Here is a 26873-nt window from a genome sequence, read left to right as displayed (position 1 = left end):
AGCCAAGAGGAGTCGGGAAAGATCGTTTTTGGTGACGCTCCGCGCGACTGCATCGATCGATGCAAGGAGTGCATTGGTCGACACCATTAGGGATTTGATGGCGATGCAAGGAGTGCATCGATTGATGCATCTAGGGATTTGGAGGAATTGCATCGGTCAATGCAAGATGTGCATCGGTCGACGCAAGTGCGCAGAGTCGACACATGTGTTCAAAGTTGTCTGGTCTGCTTGTTTCTTTGTTTATTGCTTGTGTTTGTCTTTTCACTTATGTGTTGTAACATCCGCGAACCAAAACTCTGCGTTTTGGGGATGGGTGTCGATCGACACCAAGGGTAGTGTCGATCAACACCATTAATTTCTGGTTCGACCAGATTGATTTAATTGTCGATTTTGTTCGGTTTGGTTTAAGGAAAACCATTGAACTGAAATATTTAAGTCAATTGTTGACAGAAGGGTTTTGGGAAAGTTTTTGTTGTCGCTGTTTCATCGTTTTGAGAGAAAAAGAGAGAAAAGAAGCGTTCTTGAGTTTTTGGGAGGATTGGTGAGATTTGTTGGCTGTTCTTGGGAGATCTGAAGCTAGGAAGGTGCTAGAAGCTTGCTAGGAGGGTTGGATTCATTGTTGTTGGTCAGAATCTTCCTGCAAAGAGGTGAGTGCATGACCATGGCTGATCTAAGTCTGAGATTTCCTTTGTCTTGCTTGTTGTGTGTTGTTTGTGGTGTTTTCTTGCTTGTTATGGTTGCTATAGGGTTCCTACTGATTCATATGGCTTTGGGATTGAGTATTGGATGGATTAGAGGTGATGGGAAGCGAGATTTGACTCTCGGCTTCGAGCGGTTTGCGATTGCAGAGTTAGTGTTGATCAACACCAGGAGGGTATCGGTCGAAACCAGTGAAGCAGCATCGATCGACACTGTGGGGTAGTGTCGGTCGACACCAAGAGCCAGTGTCGGTCGACACCTCCCTTCCAGCGAGATGATGTTTGTTTTCCTGGTTTGTATGTTTTGTTGTTTTTTGTTTTGGACATTGGTATCTCAGTTGCTTGTGTGTATAGCCCTGTAGATGAGGATTGCTTCACTGAGTGTTTATAAAATACTCATGCATCTCAATTTGTGTTTGTGGTGCAGATAAAAGCAAAGTGTAATCGTGGAATCAAGGCAATGAAGAGGAGGATGTTCTAGGGACTCGATTGGATGTTGTCTGGCATTGCTAGGTTGCTAGAGTTGGATCATTAGAACATTGCTAGGTTGCTGGTTTTATGTTTCTGATGATTGGTTATTGGATATTTGTTATGTTTCATATATTGATTGGTTATTTACTATTGGATATTTATTTGATAATGTATGGTTTATTTTTCGTTGTTTGGTTTGGTTGTGGTTAGGTGGCTAGTGGATATAGGACCACTAGTTTAGAGTATTTATTATTATTATTATTACTATTATTTATTATTTATAAAAATAAATAAAAAAACGGGTCGGTCGTTTCATGTGTATAGCCCAGTAGATGGGAGGATCGCCTCATAGAGTACTCATGCATCTTATTTATGTTGTGGTGCAGGTAAAGGTAAAATGTGATCGTAGAATCAAGACGATAAAGAGGAAGATGTTCTAGAGGCTCGGTTGTTTTGTTCAATGATGTTAATGGAAATGTAGTGGTATAGAACGGTTGTTTAGGTTGTCGGTTCTTTGTTCTATGACTTGGTTTATGTTATTGGCATTGTTGGATGGATGTTATTATTTTATTTGTTATTGGTTATTTAATTTATTGGTTTAATGTTGGTTATTTTTGCTGTTTGGTTTGAATGTGGTTAGGTTGTTAGTTAGTAATAAATCTAAATTAAAAAAAAGGTCAAGTCGTTTAAGCAAAAGTCAAATATTGAAAATAAATCCAAATAAAATTAACCTCAATTCTTAAATATTAAAATAAAACCAACTACTAAAACTTGAGCTAAAATTATTTAAAAATAATAATATAATCAAAAACTATTCCATGTCTTTTTTTGTTTAATTTAATGGAAAATATATATATATATATATATATATATATATGCTACAATTTTTCTATATATTCACAATTTATATATCTATATATATATAATTTTAGTTGTTAAAAAATGTCAAGCTCATGAGCTAGCTCGTGTTCATTAAAGCTCGCTCATATAACTCGTGATCTAAGTTACGGTCGATCATATAACTCATTCATAAAATGATCCTAAAAGATAGAGCTCGCGCGCATGAAAAATCGAGTTGAGCTAAGCCAGCTCGTGAGCTAATCGCTCATTTTGACATCCCTAATCATAACTAGGCTTTTTACGGATATCTCTACCTGACATCTATACTAATAAAAATTTAGCTTCAAATGAGATTTAAAACAGCCAATCGGAATTAGACATCTCACTAATTAATATTTTGAAAATATAGTAGTTTTTAATATTATTAAGATGTTTTTTTAAAAAATAAAAACTTAAATCTATATAAATATGTACAACATCCCGGCTAGAAAAGTTTAGACAATGATTCATAACCAATGTAAATAAAATTAATATGCTTCCAATTGTGAATGAGCATGAAAGCTTGAGCGTCCAAATTGAACGGTTTAATCTGATGTTTTATTTGAGCAAATAAAACTTTCAAAAAGTTTCATAATATTCTAATATTTAAATTTTAAAATAGTTTAAATAAAATATTAAAAATATTGAAACTTTAAAAAATTTTAAATATCATAATTTTTCAGTTTAAATTTTTTTTTAAATATTACAAATATTGAAACTTTAAAAAGGTTTATATATTATAAATATTTAAAATTTATAGAATGTTTTAAAATATTATAAATACTTAAATTCTATAGATAGTTTAAAATACTATAAACATTTAACCTCTATAAAAGTTTAAGTATCATTATTGGTTTGAGAAGTTTCAGTACGTGTGGATCTAAAACCGAGTATATGAGTAAAAATATCAATCAATTAACTGAGTACATGTGGTTGTTATGTTGGTTTTCATGAATTGCGCAGATCTTACAAGAAAGGAGGCAACAATTTTTTTCTTGACTTTGTTGGGAATAAGTTGCATGTAATTTAAAACAAGAAGTAAGTTGTGGTAATCTAAAAAAAATATTTTGATTATTCAGTGGAAGAAAGCGAGAAAGCAGACAATAAAGATGAAGAATAAGAGTATAAATAAGAAGCGGACCGTGAAAGTAACGATGACGACTATCATGCAAAATTGACAATGAAGATGAAGAGTAAATGAAAAACACGAAGACATAAGTGGTGGCGTTCAATTGAATGTGAGAAAACAAAATTGGTTCATGATTCTTTTGATTAGATTTGATTCTTAAACACAATTAATTTTTATATTTTTGTAATTTGAAATAAAATTATTGCTTTAATAGTAATTTAAAATTTTTATAAGATAATATTTCATAACTACCATCAATTGTATATAATTGAATCTAAATATATCAAATAAACTCACGCGTAGCGTGGATTCAAAACCTAGTATAGTAAAAAAGAAATTCAGTAATTAAAAGTTTTTAAAAAATCAATCTTTTAAAAACAGAAAAAAATATCAGTAAATAAATATCATGTAATTAGTTTTTTTGGTTAGTAACTTAATTATAAGTTTTGTTTGGTTTTTTATGCCAATAAAAATATATGGTATGGAACAAAATAGATCTAAGAGCATCTCCAAGCCCACTCTATTTTAGAGTCAAAATTTTTATTATAGAGCAACATCTGCTCCAAATTGCTCTATATATAGAGGAACTCTATTTTCACCTCTATTTTTTTTACACTAACTCAATAACTCAATATTCTATTTTTGAGTTACTCTATTTTAAATTTAAAAAATAGAGATATATATTGGAGATGGTCTAAAATGACTAATAACAAGATTTAGGAGAGATATTATAATTTATAAAAACTACTAAAAATATTTTGATAAGAGATATCCAAAAAAGTTTCAAATTTCTTTCAATCAATGAAAATGATTTCTTGCAAATTTGATATTTGAACATACCGTGGAAAATTTAACTTCGACATAGATTACAACTGTTTTAAAAATATGTGTATCCTGGCATAAGGTACGAGGAGCTAGTCTCGGTAAGGTCAATAGCTCTTGGTAATACCGCTAGTTATCTTGGTAAGGTCGGTAAGTATCGGTAACACCAATTGGATAATATGAAAATATTATAAGACCTGACAACAATGCACGGGTCACATGGTTCATGTTTTGAACTCAAACACAAAATTCAAATATTAAGGCCATGAATGGTGACAGGAAAAAAGCGGAATTAGGGAGAGAAAACACAAAAACGCTTTTTTGTTACCAATCAAAGAACTTTTCAACAATGTGTGGTTTTAGAAAAAAAAAAAAAAAAAAAATTTGCGGTTTTGTCCACCAGTTTATAACGTGGACCGCTTTTGTAATCAATAATGGGTTTTACCCAGCGGTTTTCTATTGACAAAAGCAAAAAGTACTATTGTTATTATTTTTAATACATCTATTATCTTTCTCCCACTTATATATATATATATATATATATATACTTCTATCTAATATTTCTTCTATTATCTTTCCTCTAATATCATTGTCATATAATATTAAATTAATATTATATTTTAATTATTACTATTATTAGTTAAATATTGAAAAACATGTGAAAATATTTTATAATTTTTTATTATAGATATTAATTATTACTTTAGAATGCATGTTCAAGAAAAAAAATTATTTTTTCATTTTATCTTTAAATAAAATTTCAAAATGTAATATATAAAAGTAATTTTAGTATTATGAATGTATAACCATAAATCAAGTTTTCTTAACAATAAATGAATTTATTAAAAAATTTATATATTAACAACTAGATTTGAAAAAAATATAATCCATACTAGTTCTTTTTATTGTGTAATATTTGTTATGATTGAATTTGTTTATTTTTTTTAACATTGAATAAACATATACATGATTAAATTTTAATTATAATAAAATTTCATATTTAAAGTTCATAAATGATATATTTAAATTATAAATAAAAAATAAAGAACCAAAATGTTAATAACTTATGAATACTAATTATTAATAAATTTATTTATAATATATGTAATCCGCACCGCTTTTCCTTTTTTTACCATTCACACAATTAATACTGAACCGCAAATAGTTTTTTCACCAATCAAATATCATTCTGTACCGCTTATTTTATAGAAACTGCACTTGTCCCGCAAACCGCACGTACCGCAGTTGAACCGTACCGCACTCCAAAACCGCTTTCCCCGTACAACCAAAACCGCAGTCACCATTCGGACCCTAAGTATGAGAAAAAAAAAGAAAATACAAACTTCTGCTTTTTGATATTCGATTTTTCAACTTAACCAACGAAAAATCAAGCTGATTCCAGACGGACCAGACCCACTATGGATCAACAAAATCATAGAGTCAAGATTCCTTGCAGTCATCCGTTAAGAGTCGTAGAATTGAAGTATGCCAAAGAGTTTCAAATTCGGTCATTGGCAAATCGATCACACGAATGCGATGGATGCGGTAAAGTATCTGGCTTCGGCTACTACTGTTCAAGCTGCGAGTTTGGGGCACATGAAGAATGCATCGACTTCCCAGACATTGTCAACTTCATCTCTCACTCTAGACATCCTCTCGAGAAAGTCTTGGCCGAGACAGTTGACTATAATGTTGACGTATGCAATTTTTGTGATGAGGAACTTGGTGATCAGATATATCATTGTTTCTCATGTAACTTTAGTATTGATTTGTACTGTTCGATAGTTCAGCCACCGCGTACTATATATCAACCGAAGAGCCACCACCATGAATTCACCCTTCTGGCAAGAAAGGTCTTATTCACTTGTAATGCATGTGGGATGGTTGGTGACCATAATCCTTACATTTGTATTGAATGTGATTTCATGCTGCACAGAGATTGTGTCAATCTGCCCCGAGTCATAACCATCAATCGTCACGAATGCCACATCAGTCCTAGGGATTGGGAATGTGGAATTTGTCACAAAAGGGTAGATTGGACATTTGGAGCTTTCTCTTGCTTGTATTGTACGAAATATGTTGTTCATTCAAAGTGTGCGACAAGAGAAGATGTGTGGGATGGAGAGGAACTTGAAGATAAGCCGAAAGATAAAGAAATTGAACGTTCTTACAAATACATAAATAGTAACCACGAAATCATTCATTTCAGTCATGACCATAATCTCTTCGATAATGCTGGTTGTGATGCGGCTGATTTTGAAAAGGTGTGCGATGCTTGCGTCATTCCCATCAATTCTGATCCATTCTTCAAATGTGTGCAATGTGAGTTCTCCATTCATCAAATATGTTCTAGACTTCCTCGTATGAAACGAAATATCTTTCACAGCCACAAGCTTAGTCTACTGGTTGATGATAAGGCGGATAAGCCTTTCAAATGTACATATTGTCTTCAACATTTTGATGGCTTCAGATACTGCTGTCAGTCTCACTATTGTAAAAAGAATGGGTTTTTTATTAGATTTGCGGTGCAGTACCATTCGCGAGCCTTTTCACCATGAATTGCATCCCCATCCCTTGTACCGCACGTCGAGAGAGCATAAGACATGTGGAGCATGTGGTGAAGAGTCAAAGTATGTCTTGAGCTGTACTGTTTGCGAGTTTGCTCTAAGCATGGAGTGTGCCACGTTACCAAGAAAAGTGAAACATAGATGCGATGATCATTCTTTATCTTTGAATCATGGTGCTGGAAACTCGAGCGGTCAAATGTGGTGTGATATTTGTGAGGGAAAGACAAATCCAAACGTATGGTTTTATGGTTGTGATGATTGTGGGGTCACACTCCATATCAAGTGTGTACTTGGAGACATGTATCACTTCAAGCCAGGGAAAGAGTAGTTGGGAGGTGAACTAGTTCCAAATACTGGTATGCTTAGACCTTTATGCATAGTTTGTCAAAACCGATGCATGTTCCCTCAGTTTCTTAAGGCTACTTCCGAGTTAGATTCAACTATTGTCTACGCTTGTTCGATGGAATGTGCAGACAGCTACAAGTGGCGTTTAGAAGTTAGGTTAGGCAACGTGCCTACGTACAGAAAAGGGCCAAGCCGTGAAACGCACACAAAACCGACGTACCATTTCCCCCTCGGAACTATCATATCGTGTCAGTTTCCCATCGATCTTTGACTTTTTACCAGTTCTCCTTCGGACTTATATCCTCCGCCTATTTTTCCCCGAATCCATACTTCTCTGCCTATTTCCCCATCGAACTTAAACTTCTCATCTAATTTCCCATCGTATTGGTTTTAACGGTTTATTCTTTTGATTAACCAACCACAAACTTTATTAACCAAATTAAACCCTATTAAACCGGATTACAACCCGATTACATAACTAAACGTAACTTAACCAAAAAATCAAAAAATTCCCAAATCAATTTTTCCCCTTTCTCTCTGGAAATTGACAACCGATCCCATGGGACATGTACAAAGATCAGCCTACCTCCGATCAGGTTTACACCGACACTTCTCGGTTTCGCTGCCTGTATCATGATTTCTTGCGAGGTGTTCTCCAATCTCCAATTCCCAGCGTTTAGTTATGACTGGAACTGTGAAGAAGATGAAGTGATTTGGATTAACCTCAGACAAAATCTCAATCTTTCATCGGAGATTGAGGAAGAAGAGACTGTTGGATCACATCACGTGGTGATCTATTTTTCGCTCATTGTTTGTACTGAATTGAGATTTTACTCAGCTGTTGAGATCTGATTGTGGGTTTAGATTTGGGTAATGCTATTGAATCTCTGTTTTAAGATTGCCTTTTGCTTAAAGTTTGGAACGCTTTACTCACGAGTTGTTGTTGTTTATCAGGCTTGACTCAGTCTAGAGATTGTCAGATTGAGAAAGACAAATGAAGAACGGTATAGCTGAGTGCAGTGTATGTCATTCAAAATTGGTCCCTCCCGGTAGTAAAACCATTTCCAGGGCTTATGATGATCACAAGATTAGGGTTTCCTCAAAACAACGTGTCCTCAATGTCCTTTTGATTTGGGGATTTTTTTATTTTTAGGTTAAATTATGTTTAATTATGTAATCGGGTTGTAATCCGGTTTAATAGGGTTTAATTTGGTTAATAAAGTTTGTGGTTGGTTAATCAAAAGAATAAACCGTTAAAACCAATACGATGGGAAATTAGATGAGAAGTTTAAGTTCGATGGGAAAATAGGCAGAGAAGTATGGATTCGGGGAAAAATAGGCGGAGGATATAAGTCCGAAGGAGAACTGGTAAGAAGTCAAAGATCGATGGGAAACTGGCACAATATGATAGTTTCGAGAGGGAAATAGTACGTCGGTCCCCTATTTTCAGAAACGATAAGCTATATGAGATCGACGTATCAACGTATCTTACCTTTACTTCATATGTTTTTTATATCTGTCTTTTCTTTTTCTTCCGCTTTGTTTTTTCATTTGATTTTCTGCTATATTTTTTCATTTGGTTCAGGATACTTTTTCTGTTTCTACTTTCTATTGCCATTTTAATGGAATTATTTGCTTGATTGCTTCCATGTAATGCACTTTTATAATTTGGTTATGATGAATTAAAATTACAAAAAAAAAAATTATGCCTAAAGCTTTTGCTTCACCGTATAGGCCGGCTCTGATGATGATAACAATAATGTAGGAAAGAGCTTTCTTTTTTTTGTTTCTTTAATTTGGTGTCGAATTCAATATTTCAATTGAACTATAAGAGTTAGTGTGTGCGACGTATTTATCCTTAGCCACCGCTGCATTTTTTGATAGACTACTTTCTTTCCTACGAAAAAAATAACAAAAATAAGTTTCAGTAACGTTTTTGATTTTGAATTGATTGAATTTAAAATGAGAATGTATGGGCTAAGTGTAAAGAACATAGTGAACCTTCTTAGAAGCGAATCAATTCGAACAGCTTCTCTTTGTTTAAGAAAATTTAATGTTTTGTTTAGTGTTCATCAATATTCTCTTGAAACTACAAACACTATCGTATCGTATCTTTGATTTTTTTTTTCTTTTTTTGAATAAGTATGTGTGAAATTATTTCCTAGGAGATTACTCAAGTTATTCATATTGTTTATACTTCCTTGATGATTTCAGGAACAAAAATATCATCAAGGTAGTTTTGTGTTTTATAGACATTTGTATATCTTTATACTTTTGTATATAAAGAAACAATAATTGCATATATAACTTGGACAACATTAGTTGAAAAGTATTTCAAACTTAGGGGTAGACATTATGGTAGTCCCAACATTTAGATGTTCGCGGGGAGTGCACATGGTAGCACTTTCGTGCGTTCTTTCTAAGATGGACTGGATCAGTCGATCAGGTATATATAAAAAAAAAAATTACCGTCATAATAATGTATTTCTTTGGTTAATAATTTAAAAATCTGGTAATATAAAGTGACATTTTTCAATTTTCTTTTTAATTTCTGTTTTATAAAACCAAATCCAACAGATTCCATAAAATTACATCCATATACAATCCTATTTTTTTTTACTTTCAGTTGAAATCGGTCCCAAGTTTTCAATTTTGAATAACTTCAAGCTGTTCCTACTTCATTTCTAAATAGAAATTACTTCAGCAGCCATTTAACCGGACATGGAATGACAAAACCGCGATCCCACAGGTTCACCAATGGACCAGCAGCTGGCAAGACATTAAACCGGACAGCACCAAACCGTGTCCGTTGACGATGTTGTTTTTGTCGTATTCATCGTTTTTGTCACGTTCCGGTTAGTTTTGTGGCTGACGATAAAACAGAGAGCTCAAAAGAGGAATTAGGGTTTGTTTTGATGCTAAGAGGAAGAGGAAGAAGAAGAAGAAGAAAAATCGTACAATTACGCCATTAAAGCTTCCACCTTTAATGGCGACAACGACTATTTCTTCCTTCTTTCTTTCTCTTCCTCCACTTGTCCGTAAACCCACAAAGCCACTTCCTTTCATCTTCCTTCTCCCTCGATTCAATCGGAGATTCCGAGCTCTCACAACTATCACTGCTTCTTCCGCAACTTCTTCGAACAGTTTCAGTAGTAATCGTGGCGACGATGGCTTCTCTCTCGACGACTTCACTCTCCATTCTGATTCTCGATCGCCTAATCCTTCCAAAAAATGTGTCCTTTCTGATCTTATCCAAGAGATTGAACCATTAGATGTGAGTTTGATTCAGAAGGATGTTCCAGTGACTACTTTGGATGCAATGAAAAGAACAATCTCAGGCATGTTGGGGCTTCTTCCATCTGATAGGTTTCAAGTTCATATTGAGTCGCTTTGGGAACCTTTGTCTAAGCTTTTGGTTTCATCTATGATGACTGGGTATGTTCTCATCAATACTATTTCATTTGTAATTGAAGTTTTTTAACTCTGTTTTGTCTTTATTAGTTGTGAACTACAATGGTTTAAGAGCTAGGATTAGAGGATATGTTCTCTTTGAACATTGTGATGTTTGTTTCTGGCATAGTTTACGGTTTGTTGTGGCGCTGAATCTATGCAGCCTGTTTCGAATTGAATTAGATTGTGTATCTGCTTTTATGATATCACATTTGCAGTTTAACTGGGTGTGGTAATACCAAGTTAGCTTTATAAGTACATAGTAGTGGTATCTTGTATGTTGTAAGGATTGTCTCATCAAATGAGAGAGTATACGAGTACATCTTTCTGATGTTTTGAATACACATCTGCAGGTATACGTTGCGGAATGCTGAGTATCGGCTTTTTCTTGAAAAGAATCTTGATATGCATGGAGAAGACTTGGAAAGCCACGCACCGGAACATACTGAATACGATTTGAAAGGAAGTGATGAGAATGATGTTTCATCCACAAGGAATAGCTTAGCTGAGAGCCTTACTGAAATGATTGATGATGAAGGTTTGGGCAAAGTATCCTCTGAAGCTCAAGAATATATCTTCCGTTTACAGTCGCAATTGTCTTCTGTGAAAAAGGTGTAGTTTCTAATGTAGTCATTTTATTTCTTTTCAACATGATGGTAAATAAGTCATCGCACAGATGTCACTTTCTTCACTGGGACCTTTTCTTTTTTGGTTTTGATCTCACTGGTCACTGCATTATAGGAACTACAAGAAGTGAGGCGAAAAAACGCTGCCCTTCAAATGCAACAATTTGTTGGCGAAGAGAAGAATGATTTGCTGGACTACTTAAGATCTTTGCAACCTGAGAAGGTTTTGAAGCCATATTCGAGCTTTTGAGATATATTTGCTTCTCTTTCTGGTTCTCTCTGACCATCTAAACTTTATTTCAAACAGGTAGCTGAGTTGTCAGAACCTGCGGCTCCCGAGGTGAAAGAGACAATTCATTCTGTTGTTCATGGTCTTTTGGCAACCCTATCACCGAAGATGCACTCCAAGTTTCCAGCATCAGAAGTCCCACCTACTGAAACGGTAAAAGCAAAAAGTGATGAAGATTGTGCTGAACTTGTAGAGAACACATCGTTGCAGTTTCAGCCTCTTATCTCACTGACTCGAGACTACCTTGCACGTCTCCTCTTCTGGTTAGAACTGCCTTGCTCACTCTCTCAGTCCCTCGCTACGCTTTACATGGATTTCATATATATAACTAAATCCACTGATTGCACATATAAATCCTCTCAAAAGGAACTTTATAGTGTTCTTGTTTTTCTTGTCAAAGACATCTTATACAATGTTGTCTGCTTTCTATTAAAAGGTCCATGCTGCTGGGACATTATCTCAGAGGTTTGGAATATCGAATGGAACTGATGGAGGTTCTTTCTTTGACGTGCGATGCAAATGGAACTGAGAACGTTGCTTGAAGCTATCTTCATATATCCCGACATTGTCTTACATGGATATCACCGGCCTTGACATTCTTAAACCAACAAAGTGTGCAAGTGACTAGGAGACAGGCCAGCCTTCGAGCTTTAGCTCTTGCACATACATGCAACTTGGAGTTGGCCAGAAAATCATGTGCGAGGTAAAGTGTAACATAAGAAATTACTTCTTCTAAAATTATTTTTCCTATTGCAGTTTGTGTGATTGGACCTGTAAAGCAATAAAGCTAAGTGTAATTGTAATTAGGAATATACTCGTTTGGTCATTAAGTATAGTTCGTCCTGCAATTTTTGGCTCAGAAATAGGAGTGGCAAGTGGGTTCATTTGACCTGGCCCTTCTGCACTTGGCACAACAGTTTACCTTAGTGAAGCCTTCGTTTAATTTTTCGCCGGTTTCCGAATGCAGGAGCCCATAAACGAAACCCACTTCCTTTAGATAAACATGATTTTTCAAACTAGAACCAAGAGCTTCCAATTTCAAGTGTACAACTGTGTATTTTTGAATAAATCTTTGGAAGAAAACAGCAATCTAATTCCCATTCATCAAACGGATGCGAGCACTTCGTATTACTAGAATTTACTTCGTTGAGCCAAAACAAAAATGTATCGTGTTGTGTAGAGAACATAGTGTACCTTCTTGTTGATCAATTTGAGAACATAGTGTACCCCTCTATCTTTGTTTAGGACCCTTAGAGCTTTGTTTAGGGTTCATCAATTTCCTTTATTTATATTCTCACCTGCAGCACAAGGGTTTACTTCGATCAGCATATATTTGTGACTTCCACCATCGATGGTTGATCAATCTCCTCTCTAATCTCTTAAAGGTTTGGAGTTTGGACTATCATAAACCTTCTAGCCTGGATACTTAATCTGCAAATGACCAACATCATGACACTTGAAACACATTTAACTCCATAAGCAGTTCTCGACTATTTGAAAAGTTTCATGAATGTAGGATTAGAAACTGGCGGCTACTCTCCACACTCACATTGCAACTGGACTATATCAAACTTCCTTGTATACTTTTAGAGAAATAGGTGATAGGTGATCTTGTTATTACAAGTGTGAACTCTAACTAAATGTTATGATTTAAAGTTGAAGCCATCAAGCATGAATCTCTTATTCCTAAGACTTTCAGCTTCTCCTAATACTATAAAAAGGTTTAACACTGATTTCCTGACACTTAATTAGAACCCACAAATATACATTTGATAAATGAATTCTGATAAATAGTTACCTAACCTAAGTTATTTATAGAAATTGGTTCTTTGATATGCCCAAAATTATAGAGAATAGAAAAAAAAAGAGACAAGGAAGTAGTTGAAGCACGTGGTGAACCTAACACGTTACTCAGTCTTTTAAGAACATCGTAAAAGTTGTCTCTAGTCTCAGGCCCATCATAATTATTTAACAAACACGTATCTTCTCTTCTCTATCTTCCTAGTCCTCATAGAACCATCTCATTCATTGTACAATACAAACTTAGATAGAAAATTATTTATTTAGAATTAAAAAGTTCTTTTTAACATTTTAATATTATATTCTTCACTAACATGATCACTTGGCAAATAATTTTAACATTTTTCATTAATATAAACTTACTACAAAAGAACAAAGAAATTTTTGTTAAAGCTATGAAAAATATTCTTAGAAAGCAACATTTTTTTATAACATATACTATCATGAGATAGCTTTGATTGTTGTGATAAATTTATAATTCCACATTATAATCACTAAAACCAAATTAACACAAGAAAAATAAAACATTAAAAAAACTCATATGCAGAAGATCCATTTATTTTTCACTGGATCTCTCAGATTTATTTATTTATTTAAAAATTTTGTTGGAATTAAAGAAGTAGCTAGAATCAAGGACATTTAGGAGTGCCTTTGTTAGTGAGCTTGTCACGATAGCAAGGACATTCATGCTTGTTCCCATAAGTGCCGGAAGGAACACACTGACAGTCTTTGCAACATATCCCACAATACTTCAAACACCGATCTTTCAACCCCGCTTCTTTGCATCTCGCTTCACACTTCTGTCCACACCATGTCTCTAATGCCGGTCCATCTTTGATCTGAGGCGCCGGGGCTGCTGCGCCACTACCAAAAGCATCTACAAGATCCACACAAGATCATTTTTAAAAGTAGTACATATAATATCTAGATTTGTAATTTTGTATCTATCATAGTTTTAAAAACTACTTCAGTCTACCAAGAATGTCCTAAGGGTTATGATTATGAGAATGAATATAATTGTTTCTAGTCCAACAAACATCAAAGAGCAACATCTCATCACTTATCAATGTAAAAGGATCTAGATGATCCACTAATGGATCTTGTGGATCTTCATCTTCTAGATCCTCCTACACCACCATCGCAAGAAACTGTTCATCCCAAATTTGTGTACATATATGATTGTTTTTTATCATATAACAATGAACTTTTGTATTTCATTTGCATGTTATGTATGATGTTCTAGTTATATGATAAAAACACAGAGAGGAGAAAAACATAAAGAAACATTATGACCTAAACCAATTACTCTAAATATATATTTTAAGAAAAGAAAAACACAGAGAGAAGAGTTTTGAATTGATTTATAACAAACCTGAGACAGTAGCAGAAGCAAGAGATGAAGTGACTAGAAGAAGTGAAGCTAGAACCAAGATGGAGACAATTATCTTCATGTTTTTTTTCTTTGCCTTTCTTTAGTTGTCGTGATGATGGTTAGTTTCTATCCAAGTATCATCAAGTTTCTATTGTTCTAGTGGTCTCTCTATTGCCCTTTTATAGGCAAAGCTACCAACTTCTTTATTTTATTTTTTTAAATAGAAATCCAGTATTATACCTTTAATTATGTTTTCGTACTATTAAATAAAATCAACTCGTTCAGTTATTGCTATCTAGTTTTTGTCTAAGAATACCGTACAAAAATTCACACTACTCTTACAATCATTTTTCATCTTTATGTATTTATTATTCAAAATAATAATTACATAGTTTTAATCTGTCACAACCACACTGAACAAAAAGAAATGTCGTTTTGATTTGTTATAAATTAATAATATACTTGCATTGCATCTGTACTTTACAAATGAAAAGAATACATTCCGAAGGTTAATTATTAAAAACAAAGTAAGTAAGATACAGACTGTATTGCGAGTTAAATAATGCTTCTTTTTTATAAATTACAGAGATTAGTTTATCTTTTGAGCCACCGTTTCACATGTTTACAATTATTATGAATTGGATCATTCAATTGTTGTTATATTTTCAAGAATAAAGTTGTGAAAGGTAACGAAGAGAAAGAGGGAAACAGGCTGGTGACAGATCTATATTATAGATGAAAAATAAATGTGTTATATACTAAAAAGACTAAAAAAAAAAAAACCATTTGGGGAATTAACGAAATGTTCTCCTGAAGACCTCATTCCACGCGGTTTCTCGCACATGAGATGATGACCCTTTTGTTCTCTCTCACTTATTTGTTTGTAAACGGCACATTTTTCAACAACTCTGCAGGTCAGATCAGATGTAATAACATGAGTTTGTCAGAGTATTTTCTATGGTTTGCCAACTTTGCATGCACTATAGAGCCGACCATGTCCAAGTCCAAGGCTCGGGCTTGCGGCCTGATAATAAATTATTCTTTTGCCATCCTTAAAGACGTATATAGTATAAGTCTCGTACCTGATAATAAATGTATTATTTTTTATCCTTAAGTCGGATATAAGTCTCGGGATACAAGACTGCAATATTGTTTATGTAGTAGCTAACGTGTTCGATTCCTCTAATTTTGTAAATCCCACTTAACCAGTTTGATTTAGTGAACATGTCCAAACAAAGAATACTTAATAGGAACATGTCAAATGGCGGTAATATATGCAAATGGTCATCATGTCGAGGATTGGATTGCCAAAGAAGAAGAACAAACTGATTCAATATTAAACATATGTTTTGAAAACGTTTTACGATTTTAAAGTGATTTACTACATATAATTAACGTGTTCGATTTTAAAGTGATTTACTTTCAATAACATTTGGAAGTTCAAAATATGTTTATCTATTAAAAGTTTAAAACTAATTTTTCAGTTCTTTTATGATTATTCTACATTTATTCAGTTATTCCATCGAATCATGTCCATAGCTTAGTACCTCAAAATAAGATGCCCATAATTACTTAAACTTGTAGTTGCACCATAGCTTAGTACCTTGTCAAGTTTTTGCTGCTATTGCCGAAATGTTTAGGTGATGAATTGAACCAAATATTTTGAAGGATTTGAAATTTTAGTGTCTTTTAAAATGATCAAGTTTTTGCTGCTATTGCCGAAATGTTTAGGTGGTGAATTGAACCAAATATTTTGAAGGATTTGAAAATTTAGTGTCTTTTAAAATGATTTTTGGTGAATTAGGAAAGTTATTATGATTTGTTTAAAATTTGCAATCTCACCAAAAACCATAAGATTTAGATTTAAACTATGAAAATCCACCAAAACACCTTAAAGAGTTATTAAAGTCATTCAAAATCTATATAATAATAACAAAATGAAAAAATGCTACCAACAATTGTCTTTTTTTAATCGTATCTTTTGGATATTTTCTGAAAAGTCGTGATGGATCATTAAAACAGTTATTTATGAAAAGGTACAACCGTTCACTCACTGCAAAAAATACTTGCATTGATAGCATTACATTATAACACGATTTACTGCAATGCTATCGTAGATGAGTTAGTAATTGTGTTATTATAGCATAGCATTTTTAAAACGCTGTGAAAAAAAATTTACTAAGCAGGAAACTAAAGTCACTTAGTCCGCCAAACACTTAGCCCATATTTCACAAAATTTACACTTTACTCTTTTTTCACAAAAGTAAAATCACTTTCACGACAAAACCTAAGTCTAAACACTCTCGAAGCTTTCGTGAGACCCACCAAATCAAACCCACAAATCGCTTCCTCAGACCCTCAAATCGCTCTCTCAGACCCTTAAATTGCTTCACCAATCACGAATTGAACTCGCCGGAAACACCCTTGAAAGTACCGGCGACAACCAAGCTTTTAGCCGCCGACCCTAATTTCGCATATCTCGGATTTGAGCTTGAATCGAAGGCATGTCTTGCTTCCTCTTACTCTTTCTTTCTTTCTTTTACTATGGGTTCTTCTCTTTGATTGTAAACAACGAATCTATGTGATTTCATAGTTTTCCTCTTTTCTAATTTGCATCCATATTTTTTGATTGAAGCTCAAATATGTTTATTTGTTTCGATTCCGACAAGAAATTGGATAAATTGACCGTTGATTTGGACATGCAAGACATTTGCTCAATCTGTGTAATGTTGATTTGTTCATTAGAAGGGTTTTGCGATTTTGTTTAAGCATAGTATGTGAAAGGCTTAAACATAATCTGAGTTTAAGAACATTAGTTTATGAAAGGCTTTCTATACTTATGTTTTGCAAGTGTTGATGAGTGCAACCTAATTTATTCATCATATAGTAATTCAAATATTCTTTTTTTGCAAGTCTTGCTGATTTCAATATTGGATAGCTGAAGCAACTCTACTATTTTGCTGAAATCATACGACAGGTTGGTACAATGTCTTACCTTGTTATATTGTGTGTTTGATTTCTGATTCATTTATAATATTACTGTGAATGTGTTTGTCTTGTTATTGTGGTTTATTTATGATAGTTTGTGTCTGAATGGTCTTTTGTAAAAAGTGTTGCTGAAAGTAACTATTGGTGTAGTGTTGTTTTGGTTTTTGTTTTATTCGGTGTGATTGTTTTAAAAAATACCTAATATGTGTTTGACATAGTGTACTGATCTAGTATATCTTTTTGAATTGTTGTCTTTATTGATATATGCAATTAGTTTTATACTGGAGTTATTTTGTTATAAAAATTTTTCAATAACTCTGTTATGATATGATATTAAGGATGCTAAAGATATTAAGGATACTAAAGGTTTGAATTAAGCTTAGAACATATAATGCTGGACAAAGATTGGGTGCATCTTTCCAGGTATTAAATGTAATTATATATATAGATGTTAAAGGTTTCAAAAGGTGTTTGTAGATTTTTTTTTCTCTTCATTCTTAAATGAAGAGCTGATCCTGCTTATGTGAGAGGGGCTTTAAATTTTGTAAGAGATGTGGCTGCATCTTTGGGAGACGTTGATTTGATTATATGTCCTTGCATTGACTGTCGTAATATAGATCATCACTCAAAAAGTGTTGTAGTTGATCACCTTGTTATAAGGGGAATGGATGAGGCATATAAGCTACAGTCTGTATGGTATCATCATGAAGAATTGAATTCAGCGGTTGAAGGTGACAATGACAGCAGATTCAGCAAGTGGAATGATGAGATTTTTAGGTTATATGAAGCAGCTGATGAGTTTATGGCTGATGAGTATGGTAATATGGCTGACTTAGGTGATAGTGGAGAGGGTGAAGAAAAGAAAGAAGATGATTTTCTTGCAAAACTTGCAGATGCTGAAACACCCTTGTATCCAAGTTGTGTCAATCATAGTAAGCTCTCGGCTATAGTAACACTATTCTGAATCAAGTCACAGAATGGTTGGACTGATAAGAGCTTCAATGACCTGGTAGAAACATTTTCGAAGATGTTACCAAAGGATAATGTGCTACACACATCACTGTACGAGGTGAAGAAATTTCTGAAATCATTTGATATGGGTTACCAGAAGATTCATGCATGCGTCAATGATTGTTATCTGTTCATAAAAAAGTACAAGACGCTTGATAAGTGTCCTAAATGCAAGACTTCTAGGTGGAAGACTAACAAGCAAACTGGTGAAGTAAACAAAGGTGTTCCACAGAAAGTATTAAGATACTTTCCGATTATACCAAGGCTCAAGAGAATGTTCAAATCAGAGAAAATGGCCAAGGACTTAAGGTGGCATTTCACTAACAAGAGCAGTGATGGAAAACTTCAACACCCTGTAGATTCAGTTACTTGGAATCATATGAACGACAAATATCCTTCTTTTGCAGCTGAAGAAAGAAACATGCGGCTTGGACTTTCCACAGATAGATTTAATCCATTCAATATGAAGAACACCAAGTATAGTTGCTGGCCTGTTTTACTAGTAAACTACAATTTGCCACCGGATTTGTGTATGAAGAAGGAGAACATCATGCTTACGCTACTGATTCTTGGACCACAACAACCTGGTAATAGCATTGAATGATGTATACTTAGAACCTCTTATAGAGGATCTAATTCATCTCTGGAACAATGGAGAGTTGATATATGATGCCTTCAGCAAATCTACTTTTACTCTTAAGGCAATGTTGCTTTGGATGATTAGTGATTTCCCGGCCTATGGGAATCTTGCAGGATGCAAAGTAAAAGGTCAAATGGGCTGTCCTTTATGTGGGAAAAATACAAACAGCATGTGGTTAAAGTTCAGCCGAAAACATGTCTACATGAGTCATAGAAAGATTTTGCCACCAACACATAGTTTCAGAGGAAAGAAGTCGTGGTTTGATGGTAAAGCTGAACATGGGAGAAAGGGAAGGATATTAAGTGGCCAGGAAATTTCTCAAAACCTGAAAAATTTCAAGAATGACTTTGGAAATCTGAAAAAATCTGTCCGCAAGAGGAAAAGTACAGATTGTACTGGAATGATGTCTGATAGTGAGGATTTATCCACTGATTCATCTGAGGATGAAGATGAGGGAATAGAAGTAGATGAGGGAATAGAAGTAGACGAGGATGAGTTATCTAGATGGAAGAAAAGATCTATTTTTTTCAATCTACCTTATTGGGACGTATGCTAATAATTTACTATTGTGATTATTTCAGTTTCATATTTTATCATTTAAACTTTGTTTAATTTTCGTTTTGTTCTTCTATGTGTTGGTTAGGATCTTCCGGTAAGGCATAACTTAGACGTAATGCATGTGGAGAGAAATGTGGCTGCAAGTATTGTATCTACTTTGCTACATTGTGGGAAATCAAAGGATGGTCTTCAGACACGTAAGGATCTAAAATATCTGGGTATTAGAAAGGATTTGCATCCTAAAACACAAGGAAAAAGAACATACCTTCCAGCAGCTCCTTGGTCATTTTCGAAGACAGAGAAGAAAGTCTTTTGTAAGCGAATTTTTGACTTCAAAGGACCAGATGACTACTGTTCAGACATATCAAAAGGCGTATCATTAGACGACTGTAATATCACTGGTCTGAAATCACACGATTATCACGTCTTAATGCAACAGCTACTTCCTATTGCACTTAGAGGTTTGTTACCAAAAGGTCCTAGGATAGCAATTGTACGCTTATGCAGATTCTACAACCACTTGTGTCAGCGAGTAATTGATAGAGAGTAGCTTTTGGTAATGGAAGCTGAGATCGTTGAAACGCTATGCATGTTTGAAAGATTTTTTCCTCCAAGTTTCTTTGATATAATGGTGCATTTGACAGTACATCTAGGAAGAGAAGCACGGCTAGATGGACCAGTCCATTTTAGATGGATGTACCCATTTGAAAGGTATAACTTGTCTTTCTTTTGGTAATTGTTTATCTTTTCTTGTATTGAGCTGTCTTGGGATAATCAATGTCTTTTTGATAATCTACTTTTACACTTTTCAGGTATATGATGGTTCTTAAAGATTTTGTAAGAAACCCGGCAAGACCTGAGGGGTGTATGGCCGAGTCATATCTCGTTGAAGAATGCATTCACTTTTGTAGTGAATTTCTGAAGAAGACTACAAATGTAGAGGAAAAACTAGATAGAAACACTGAATATGAGAATAGTTATATACTAGAGGGTCGCCCAATATCTGCAAGCACTTCAATTACTCTTACTGAAATGGAGACAAAAATTGCCCACCTTGCTGTTATACAAAACGTGGCTGTTGTTGATCCTTATGTCGAGTAAGTTTCTGTTAATCTATTTCATTTATCATACCTTTAAAAAAAAAAAAAAAAATCTGTATGATTATTAATTCTTATTATTAATCTTGTACAAGTGAGCACCTTCAGTACCTTCAAGACTCAAATGGGAGATGTAGATCTGATGCATCACATTTATGGAAGATGCATACAGAAAAGTTTGCGGATTGGCTAAAAAAAAAGGCAAGTTATAATTTATCTTAATTTTCTGCATTTATATTATGTTTTTGACTGTATGTGTCTGATTTGCTTTTTATTTTTTTGGTAGATCCCGCTTGATTCCGATGTACATGAAAAAACACTTACATGGTTGGCTTATGGTCCACGTAGTTCTGCTCGGTCGTATATAGGATATATTCTTAATGGGCAACGGTTTCACACTTGTTCAGTTGATAGAAAAAGTCAGACTAGTGGGATCTTGTATGAGGCTACAGCAGTATGTAGGTCTAGTGCGAAAGACACCTCACAAGTAGTTGATATGGTCTCATACTACGGCAGATTAATAGATATTATACTGCTGGATTATAATGTTTTTTACGTTCTTCTATTCCGGTGTCAATAGGCAGTAATGAGTAATGGAGTGAAGGTAGATGATGGTTTCACACTAGTTAACCTGAATCATAGTCAGATCTCATTCTTAAGGGATCCATATATTTTAGCTTCGCAAGCAAAGCAAGTGTTCTACTCAAGGGAAGACGAGACATCAAGTTGGTATGCTATTATGAGAGGTACTTCAAGAAGATACATCAGTAATGAGTTTGATGATGGAGTTGTAGACATTGGGCCGTTGCCATCAACTGTTGATATGGAAGTTAATTTAGATGAAGATGAGACAGCCAGTAGGGATTGTGAAGGTATATATGTTTGAAACTAATTGGTTTGTGTTTTCTTTTAAGCTATGTTTAGCTATGAGAATTCTAATTATATATATGATAACTTTATATATTTCTAAAGGTTGATTTTTTCTTTTTCTTATAAATCTGTTTGGTTTGAATTCTATTTGCATTATCGTGGTGTGTATTTTAGTTCTTGTTTTTCTTGCTTGTCTGATATATGTCTGATTGTTCATTGTTTGTTTTTAGTTGTTTCGTTGTTATTGACACATTGTCTTAAGTCTTTTCAGGTGAATTAACATGGGAACTAACAAGAAGGGTATAGCAACAAAGAAGAATAAGAAAACTCAGGAAGACAATGATGAAGTAGAATACGTGTGTACTAGCCCACCACCTGAAGAACATTTAGCTGACCAGCATCATATAGAAGATGAGCAGATGGTAGATGATCTAAATGCTGAGAAAGGATTGAATGATGATGAACAGCCTGAAGGTGAGGTTCAGCTATCTGAAGAAGTTCAACCTAAGCGTAAGAGAAAGAGAGGACCAACAAGGATGAAAGACATCGCCAAGAATCCAAATGATAGGATACGAGTAGACTACAATCTCATGTGGGATCCAATCGGTAAAGGATCAATTAAGATGGCCTCATACATGGGTGCATTGATACGAGAACACGTTCCGTTCACAATTCCCATTGGCCAAAAGTCCCTGAAGATTTGAAGACAGTTCTCTGGAAATCTGTCTAGGTGATAGGTTATTTACATTGATATTTAATTAAGTTATAATATCTGGATTTCACTTTATAACTTTAATCTACTTTGTCCTTTATTTGATTGCAGGCCAGGTTTGAATTAGATGAGGAGTACCAAAAGACTGCAGCGCTTCATCAGATGAATTGTTTATGGAGGTCATCGAAATCAATATTGGTTAAGGCTACTATGGAAGCTGAGAATCACCAAGAAAGGATGAAGCTGCGTCCTAAGAATGTGGAACCAGCTGATTGGTGTAAATTTGTCAAGCTCAAAACAAGTGCTGCATTTAAGGTATTAAATTTCAGTTAAGTTTTTGCTGAGATAGTATATCAATAGTAACAATCATTTAATTTGTTAGGTTGTGAGCGATAGCTACAAGGCAAGAAGGCAGAAACAAATTCTTCACACTACAAGTCACAATGGAATTGCTAGACTAACTGAAGAGTTGGTAAGCATACTCTCCCTTGACCATTCATACCGATGCAACTACTGACCCACGATCTAAGAGAAAAGAGAAAAGATCTACGATCTAAAGCATATGCTTTGTCATTTATCAAATTACTTGATTAAATTTTTGGTGAAAAGCCAAATGCATAAAGGAATAAGTATTTCAATATGAAATTTATTTGTTTTTTTAATAATTATTTTAGTATGTTTTTTAATAAATTTTAATTATTAATCAAGTTTAATAAAAATTTTGGTGTTTTTAAACATTTATATATTATATATCACATTTATTATGTTCCAACCGCTATTGCACCCGCTGGTCAACCAGTCGTAAACCTCCCGCAAACGCACCGATTTTAAACCGCTAAACCAGTCGTTCAAAACGCTTAATAACGCTTGAAACCGCAATCGCCCGCTTTCGCAATCTCCTGCAACCGCAGCGTTTGAACCAGTCAGGCCCTAAAATTATGTTCCTACGTCTCATAAATTTTAATATTCTTTCAACTGATAAAGACAGTTCTTTGGTATAGAAACAAAATAGTTCAGACCCATCTGAAATCACACGATTAGATGTGTGGGTGAAGTCGCGTACCAAAAAGGATGGGACACCAGTGAATACTAATGCTGCTGAAAAGATTGTGAGTTGTTTTTAAATCTGTAAATTAACTTATTTTTAAATCAGTTGTAGTTTTTATTTTATTATGATTGCTGTTACATATTAGCATATAAATATATGTAAATTATGATTTGCAGGAAAAGGCAGCTGAACTTATGAAGTCTGCTGGTAGTCCATCAAGTACAGCATATGGACCAGGAGATGCTCTTACCCAACTTTTAGGTCTTGATAATCCTGGTCGAATGAGGGCAATGGGTAGAAACATGAACAAAACCAAACTATCTTGTTTCCAAATGAAGCATAAGATTTTACTGAAATGCAAGAGAATCAAAAACATCTCCAGCAAACAGTCCATGAGCTACGAGATGAGATTGACAAACTAAAGAACCAGGTTAGCTAGAGGTTTTTTTTTTTTTTGATTGGTTAACTGCTATATTATTATATGCTCGAATTAATAACTTTTTATATATGTTACAGAGACTTGAAACTGAGACTGGTGAAAACTCAGCAGCAAGAGTAAGTATTATAATTTATAAGTAAGTATACAGATTTCTTTATAATTATTTAGAATATGACATGTTTTTATTCTACTAACTATTTTGTAGAGTGTGAACAAAGGATCACAACCTAAGTGTGTCTTGATTGATTGGGCTGGTGATTATGCAAACGTTGCTGAGGGATGCATTATTTCTTCTTATCCAAAGGATATGGTGAATAACAGTCCATTAGACCCTTACGATCTTAAAATACTTGTTGAGACTGCTACTGTACCAGAAGCATCCCTTTGGAGACCTGCTCATCAAATTTTCACAATTGATAATGCTGTTGGGCATATGATTGCCTGGCCTGCCAAAAAGTGTGTTAATCTAGAACAGGAGCTGCAGCAAGATGAGATTGCAACATTGGTAAAGGTTTTTTTTACTTTGTCATGACTTGATTAGTATCAGTTAACATACTTAGGTTATTGTCATAATGTGTTTGACAGGATACAAAGAAAGATTCGTTGAACAAATGCAAACTACTTGACTTGTCGAATGATGATGTAGTTGTTGCTGAAGGACGTTGGCTATCAAAAGATCCAAAGGCATTGGTGAATGGACTTCCAATCGGACCAAAGGCTGTTAAAGTATTTGTTGATGAGGTGCATCAGTCCGAGACATTTATATGGAGGGCTACGATGGAAGTGACATACCTTGAGGACTGTTTACTGTCTTTTGTTGCATGGCCTTATTGCAAAGTTGTATTTGGAAACACCAACACAGATGGAGCATGTCAGAAATCTCCAGTTCATAAATCTGCATCAACAGTTCTAAAATCTACAGAAACAGGTGAGAAGTCCCATATTGATACAACTACAGCAACATGTCAAAAATCTGCAGCAACAAAGACGAAGTCTACAGCATCATGTCAAAAATCTGCAGCAACATCAAAGGAGAAATCATCTGCAGCAGATCGTAAATCATGAGAGAAGTCTCTAACAAAAGGATCAAAATCTCTTGCAGCTGAAATTGAACTAACTTCACAGTCCCCTCTTCGGAGATCTCCGGTAAATAACAACACATGTTATGAATTTATTATAGTTAGTATTCTCTCTTTATTAAATGGTTTATATTGTAAACATGTCAGAGGAAAAACATAGGTGGAGGTATGAAGGAAAATCAGAAGTGTAAGCTGATGGATATTAGCGGAAAGAAGCGGATTGTTGCTGAGGGACGTGTTCATAAAACTGACCTGGAGCATAAGGTCCACTCTGATACATTGGGTCCTAATGCTGCTAGTGTTTGGATTGAAAAAGTGAAGGTAGATGATGCAGCAGTCTGGAAGACATCAGATGAGATCGAGTTTATGAGAGATGCACTTGGTTCACCTATCGCTTGGCCAACTGATAAATTGGTTGTCTATTGACGGGTAGAAACTGAGGTAAGTGTTAGAAATTGATGATTGTGAGTTGAGTATACATGTTATACAGATGTTATTACAAAACTAATGATGAAAGAAATTTTCTTTGCAGGGAGTGAAGCAACTTTGGTCCAGCTAGTCTAACTAGCTACTTTTGTTTAGTTTAAGAATATGTTAAAGAACTATATGTTTTGGATTCAGACTTATGTTTTATGCTATATTGGTTTCAGACTTATGTTGCTTCTTTTGGATTCAGACATGTTTTATGGTTTCAGACTTATGTTATATGGTATTTTGGATTCAGACTTGTGTATTAATTATATTATGCAAATTATAATAATAGATAGCTATATTAAAATACATATAACAGCAAAAAAAAAACGTTATCTTCATATATTATAGTGCTAAACATTAGCTCTCAAAAGCTATATTACAGCATATACATAGCTATTAATAAATTAAGTATGGCAAAATCCATAAGCTATCGTATCAACATATACTATAGCACTACAAAAGACTTGTTAAACAATACAATTGAGAAAAAATGAGATGATAAAATATATCACAGCATAAAATCATTGCCATTATATGGAGATCTTTCGTAGCACATAGTAAGAGCTATTAAAAAAAACATTACTCAAAAAAATATTGCTATAGTATAATAATTAACAGCGTACAGAAAACGTTATGTTATCTACATATATCATTGCATTAGAAATGTGCTATGGTAGGGGTAACCTCTACTTTTCAATGTGGTAATAAAAATGCTTTCTATTTAAAAGCTATTTATATGGGTTGCATACATCGAAATTTGGAAGCTTCATTAACATTACTACAAAGCCCAGATCTGAAAAGATATCCTCAAGCTATATGGCTATCTTGTATATTTTTTATATGTGTTGGACCGTTTAATTGTAGTAAACGTGATATGAATCGTTTTAAATGGTATTCTTTTCTAGATAAAATTTCATTTGTTAGAAGGAAAGCAATGATTCCGATTCGTCACTTCAATATAAAAGGATGAAATTTTTTTAGTCAACTAATTAATCAACAAGAATTTAGTTTTATGAAATCTTGTAACTGTTTATTTGTTTGCTATAAATGTAATTTACGACATCAAATTATATATTTCTTACAAAATGTATAAAAGGAACATATACATATTTCATTTACTTTAATTCAAATATTGGTGGTAGTAGTTCTTTTTTAATAACTCAACATGTACAATATCATCTTTAACTTAACTTTTACAATTAGCTTGGCCGTTGTCAAAATTGTGTCGTTTACAAAGAATTTGTTCAGTTTCTTGATTACAAATGGTTAAGTTATAGCTTTCCCTTTTTCCCGGACTCATTTGTGTAGAGACTGAGGCTTTAATTAATCAAAATATAAAATATACATTATAAGATTAGCAATATGTAAGTTACTAATGAAAATTATATAATTACATATAGTTACTAATGGACATTGTAATTTATTACTATTTTTGTGCATATCGATTTAGGCATTAATTTTTTTTTTTGGGGCAAAAGGCATTTATATTCTATTTTTTAGAATTACTGC

At 34.0% G+C, this 26873-nt stretch overlaps 2 protein-coding genes and 3 pseudogenes across 2 annotated transcripts; 4 read left to right on the top strand and 1 right to left on the bottom strand.

Moving 5' to 3' along the window:
- The first annotated feature begins 5417 nt into the window (after positions 1-5417).
- On the top strand, positions 5418-7182 carry LOC104748708 (uncharacterized; annotated as a pseudogene).
- Positions 7183-9551: 2369 nt separating this feature from the next.
- On the top strand, positions 9552-12124 carry LOC104747346 (uncharacterized). Its single transcript, XM_010468973.2, has 5 exons — positions 9552-10346; positions 10715-10973; positions 11103-11210; positions 11295-11539; positions 11713-12124. The coding sequence occupies exons 1-5, from the start codon at positions 9898-9900 to the stop codon at positions 11816-11818; spliced, it is 1167 nt and encodes a 388-aa protein (XP_010467275.1). The 5' UTR covers positions 9552-9897; the 3' UTR covers positions 11819-12124.
- A 1333-nt stretch (positions 12125-13457) lies between these two features.
- Positions 13458-14634, bottom strand: LOC104747345 (gibberellin-regulated protein 7-like). The gene is made up of 2 exons (XM_087487679.1): positions 14449-14634; positions 13458-13953 (listed from the first exon to the last, which is right to left on the bottom strand). The coding sequence occupies exons 1-2, from the start codon at positions 14525-14527 to the stop codon at positions 13706-13708; spliced, it is 327 nt and encodes a 108-aa protein (XP_087343805.1). The 5' UTR covers positions 14528-14634; the 3' UTR covers positions 13458-13705.
- A 3172-nt stretch (positions 14635-17806) lies between these two features.
- Positions 17807-21628, top strand: LOC104748706 (uncharacterized; annotated as a pseudogene).
- Positions 21629-22118: 490 nt separating this feature from the next.
- On the top strand, positions 22119-25316 carry LOC147927108 (uncharacterized; annotated as a pseudogene).
- Positions 25317-26873: the final 1557 nt, after the last annotated feature.

The sequence above is a fragment of the Camelina sativa genome, chromosome 15, assembly GCF_030686135.1.
Source record: "Camelina sativa cultivar CO46 ecotype springtype chromosome 15, ASM3068613v1".
Taxonomy (NCBI): Eukaryota; Viridiplantae; Streptophyta; class Magnoliopsida; order Brassicales; family Brassicaceae; genus Camelina; species Camelina sativa.
Note: the sequence above shows the minus strand (reverse complement) of the source record. Positions and strands in the feature narration are given on the sequence as shown.

Excerpts from the sequence above, each read along its gene's own strand:
- LOC104747346 (XM_010468973.2), top strand. The coding sequence starts at position 9,898 with ATGGCGACAACGACTATTTCTTCCTTCTTTCTTTCTCTTCCTCCACTT. Across the intron at positions 10,347-10,714 it reads GTTTCATCTATGATGACTGG|GTATACGTTGCGGAATGCTG; the intron begins GTATGTTCTCAT and ends ACACATCTGCAG. Across the intron at positions 11,540-11,712 it reads CTTGCACGTCTCCTCTTCTG|GTCCATGCTGCTGGGACATT; the intron begins GTTAGAACTGCC and ends TTCTATTAAAAG.
- LOC104747345 (XM_087487679.1), bottom strand. The coding sequence starts at position 14,527 with ATGAAGATAATTGTCTCCATCTTGGTTCTAGCTTCACTTCTTCTAGTC. Across the intron at positions 13,954-14,448 it reads TGCTTCTGCTACTGTCTCAG|ATGCTTTTGGTAGTGGCGCA; the intron begins GTTTGTTATAAA and ends TGGATCTTGTAG.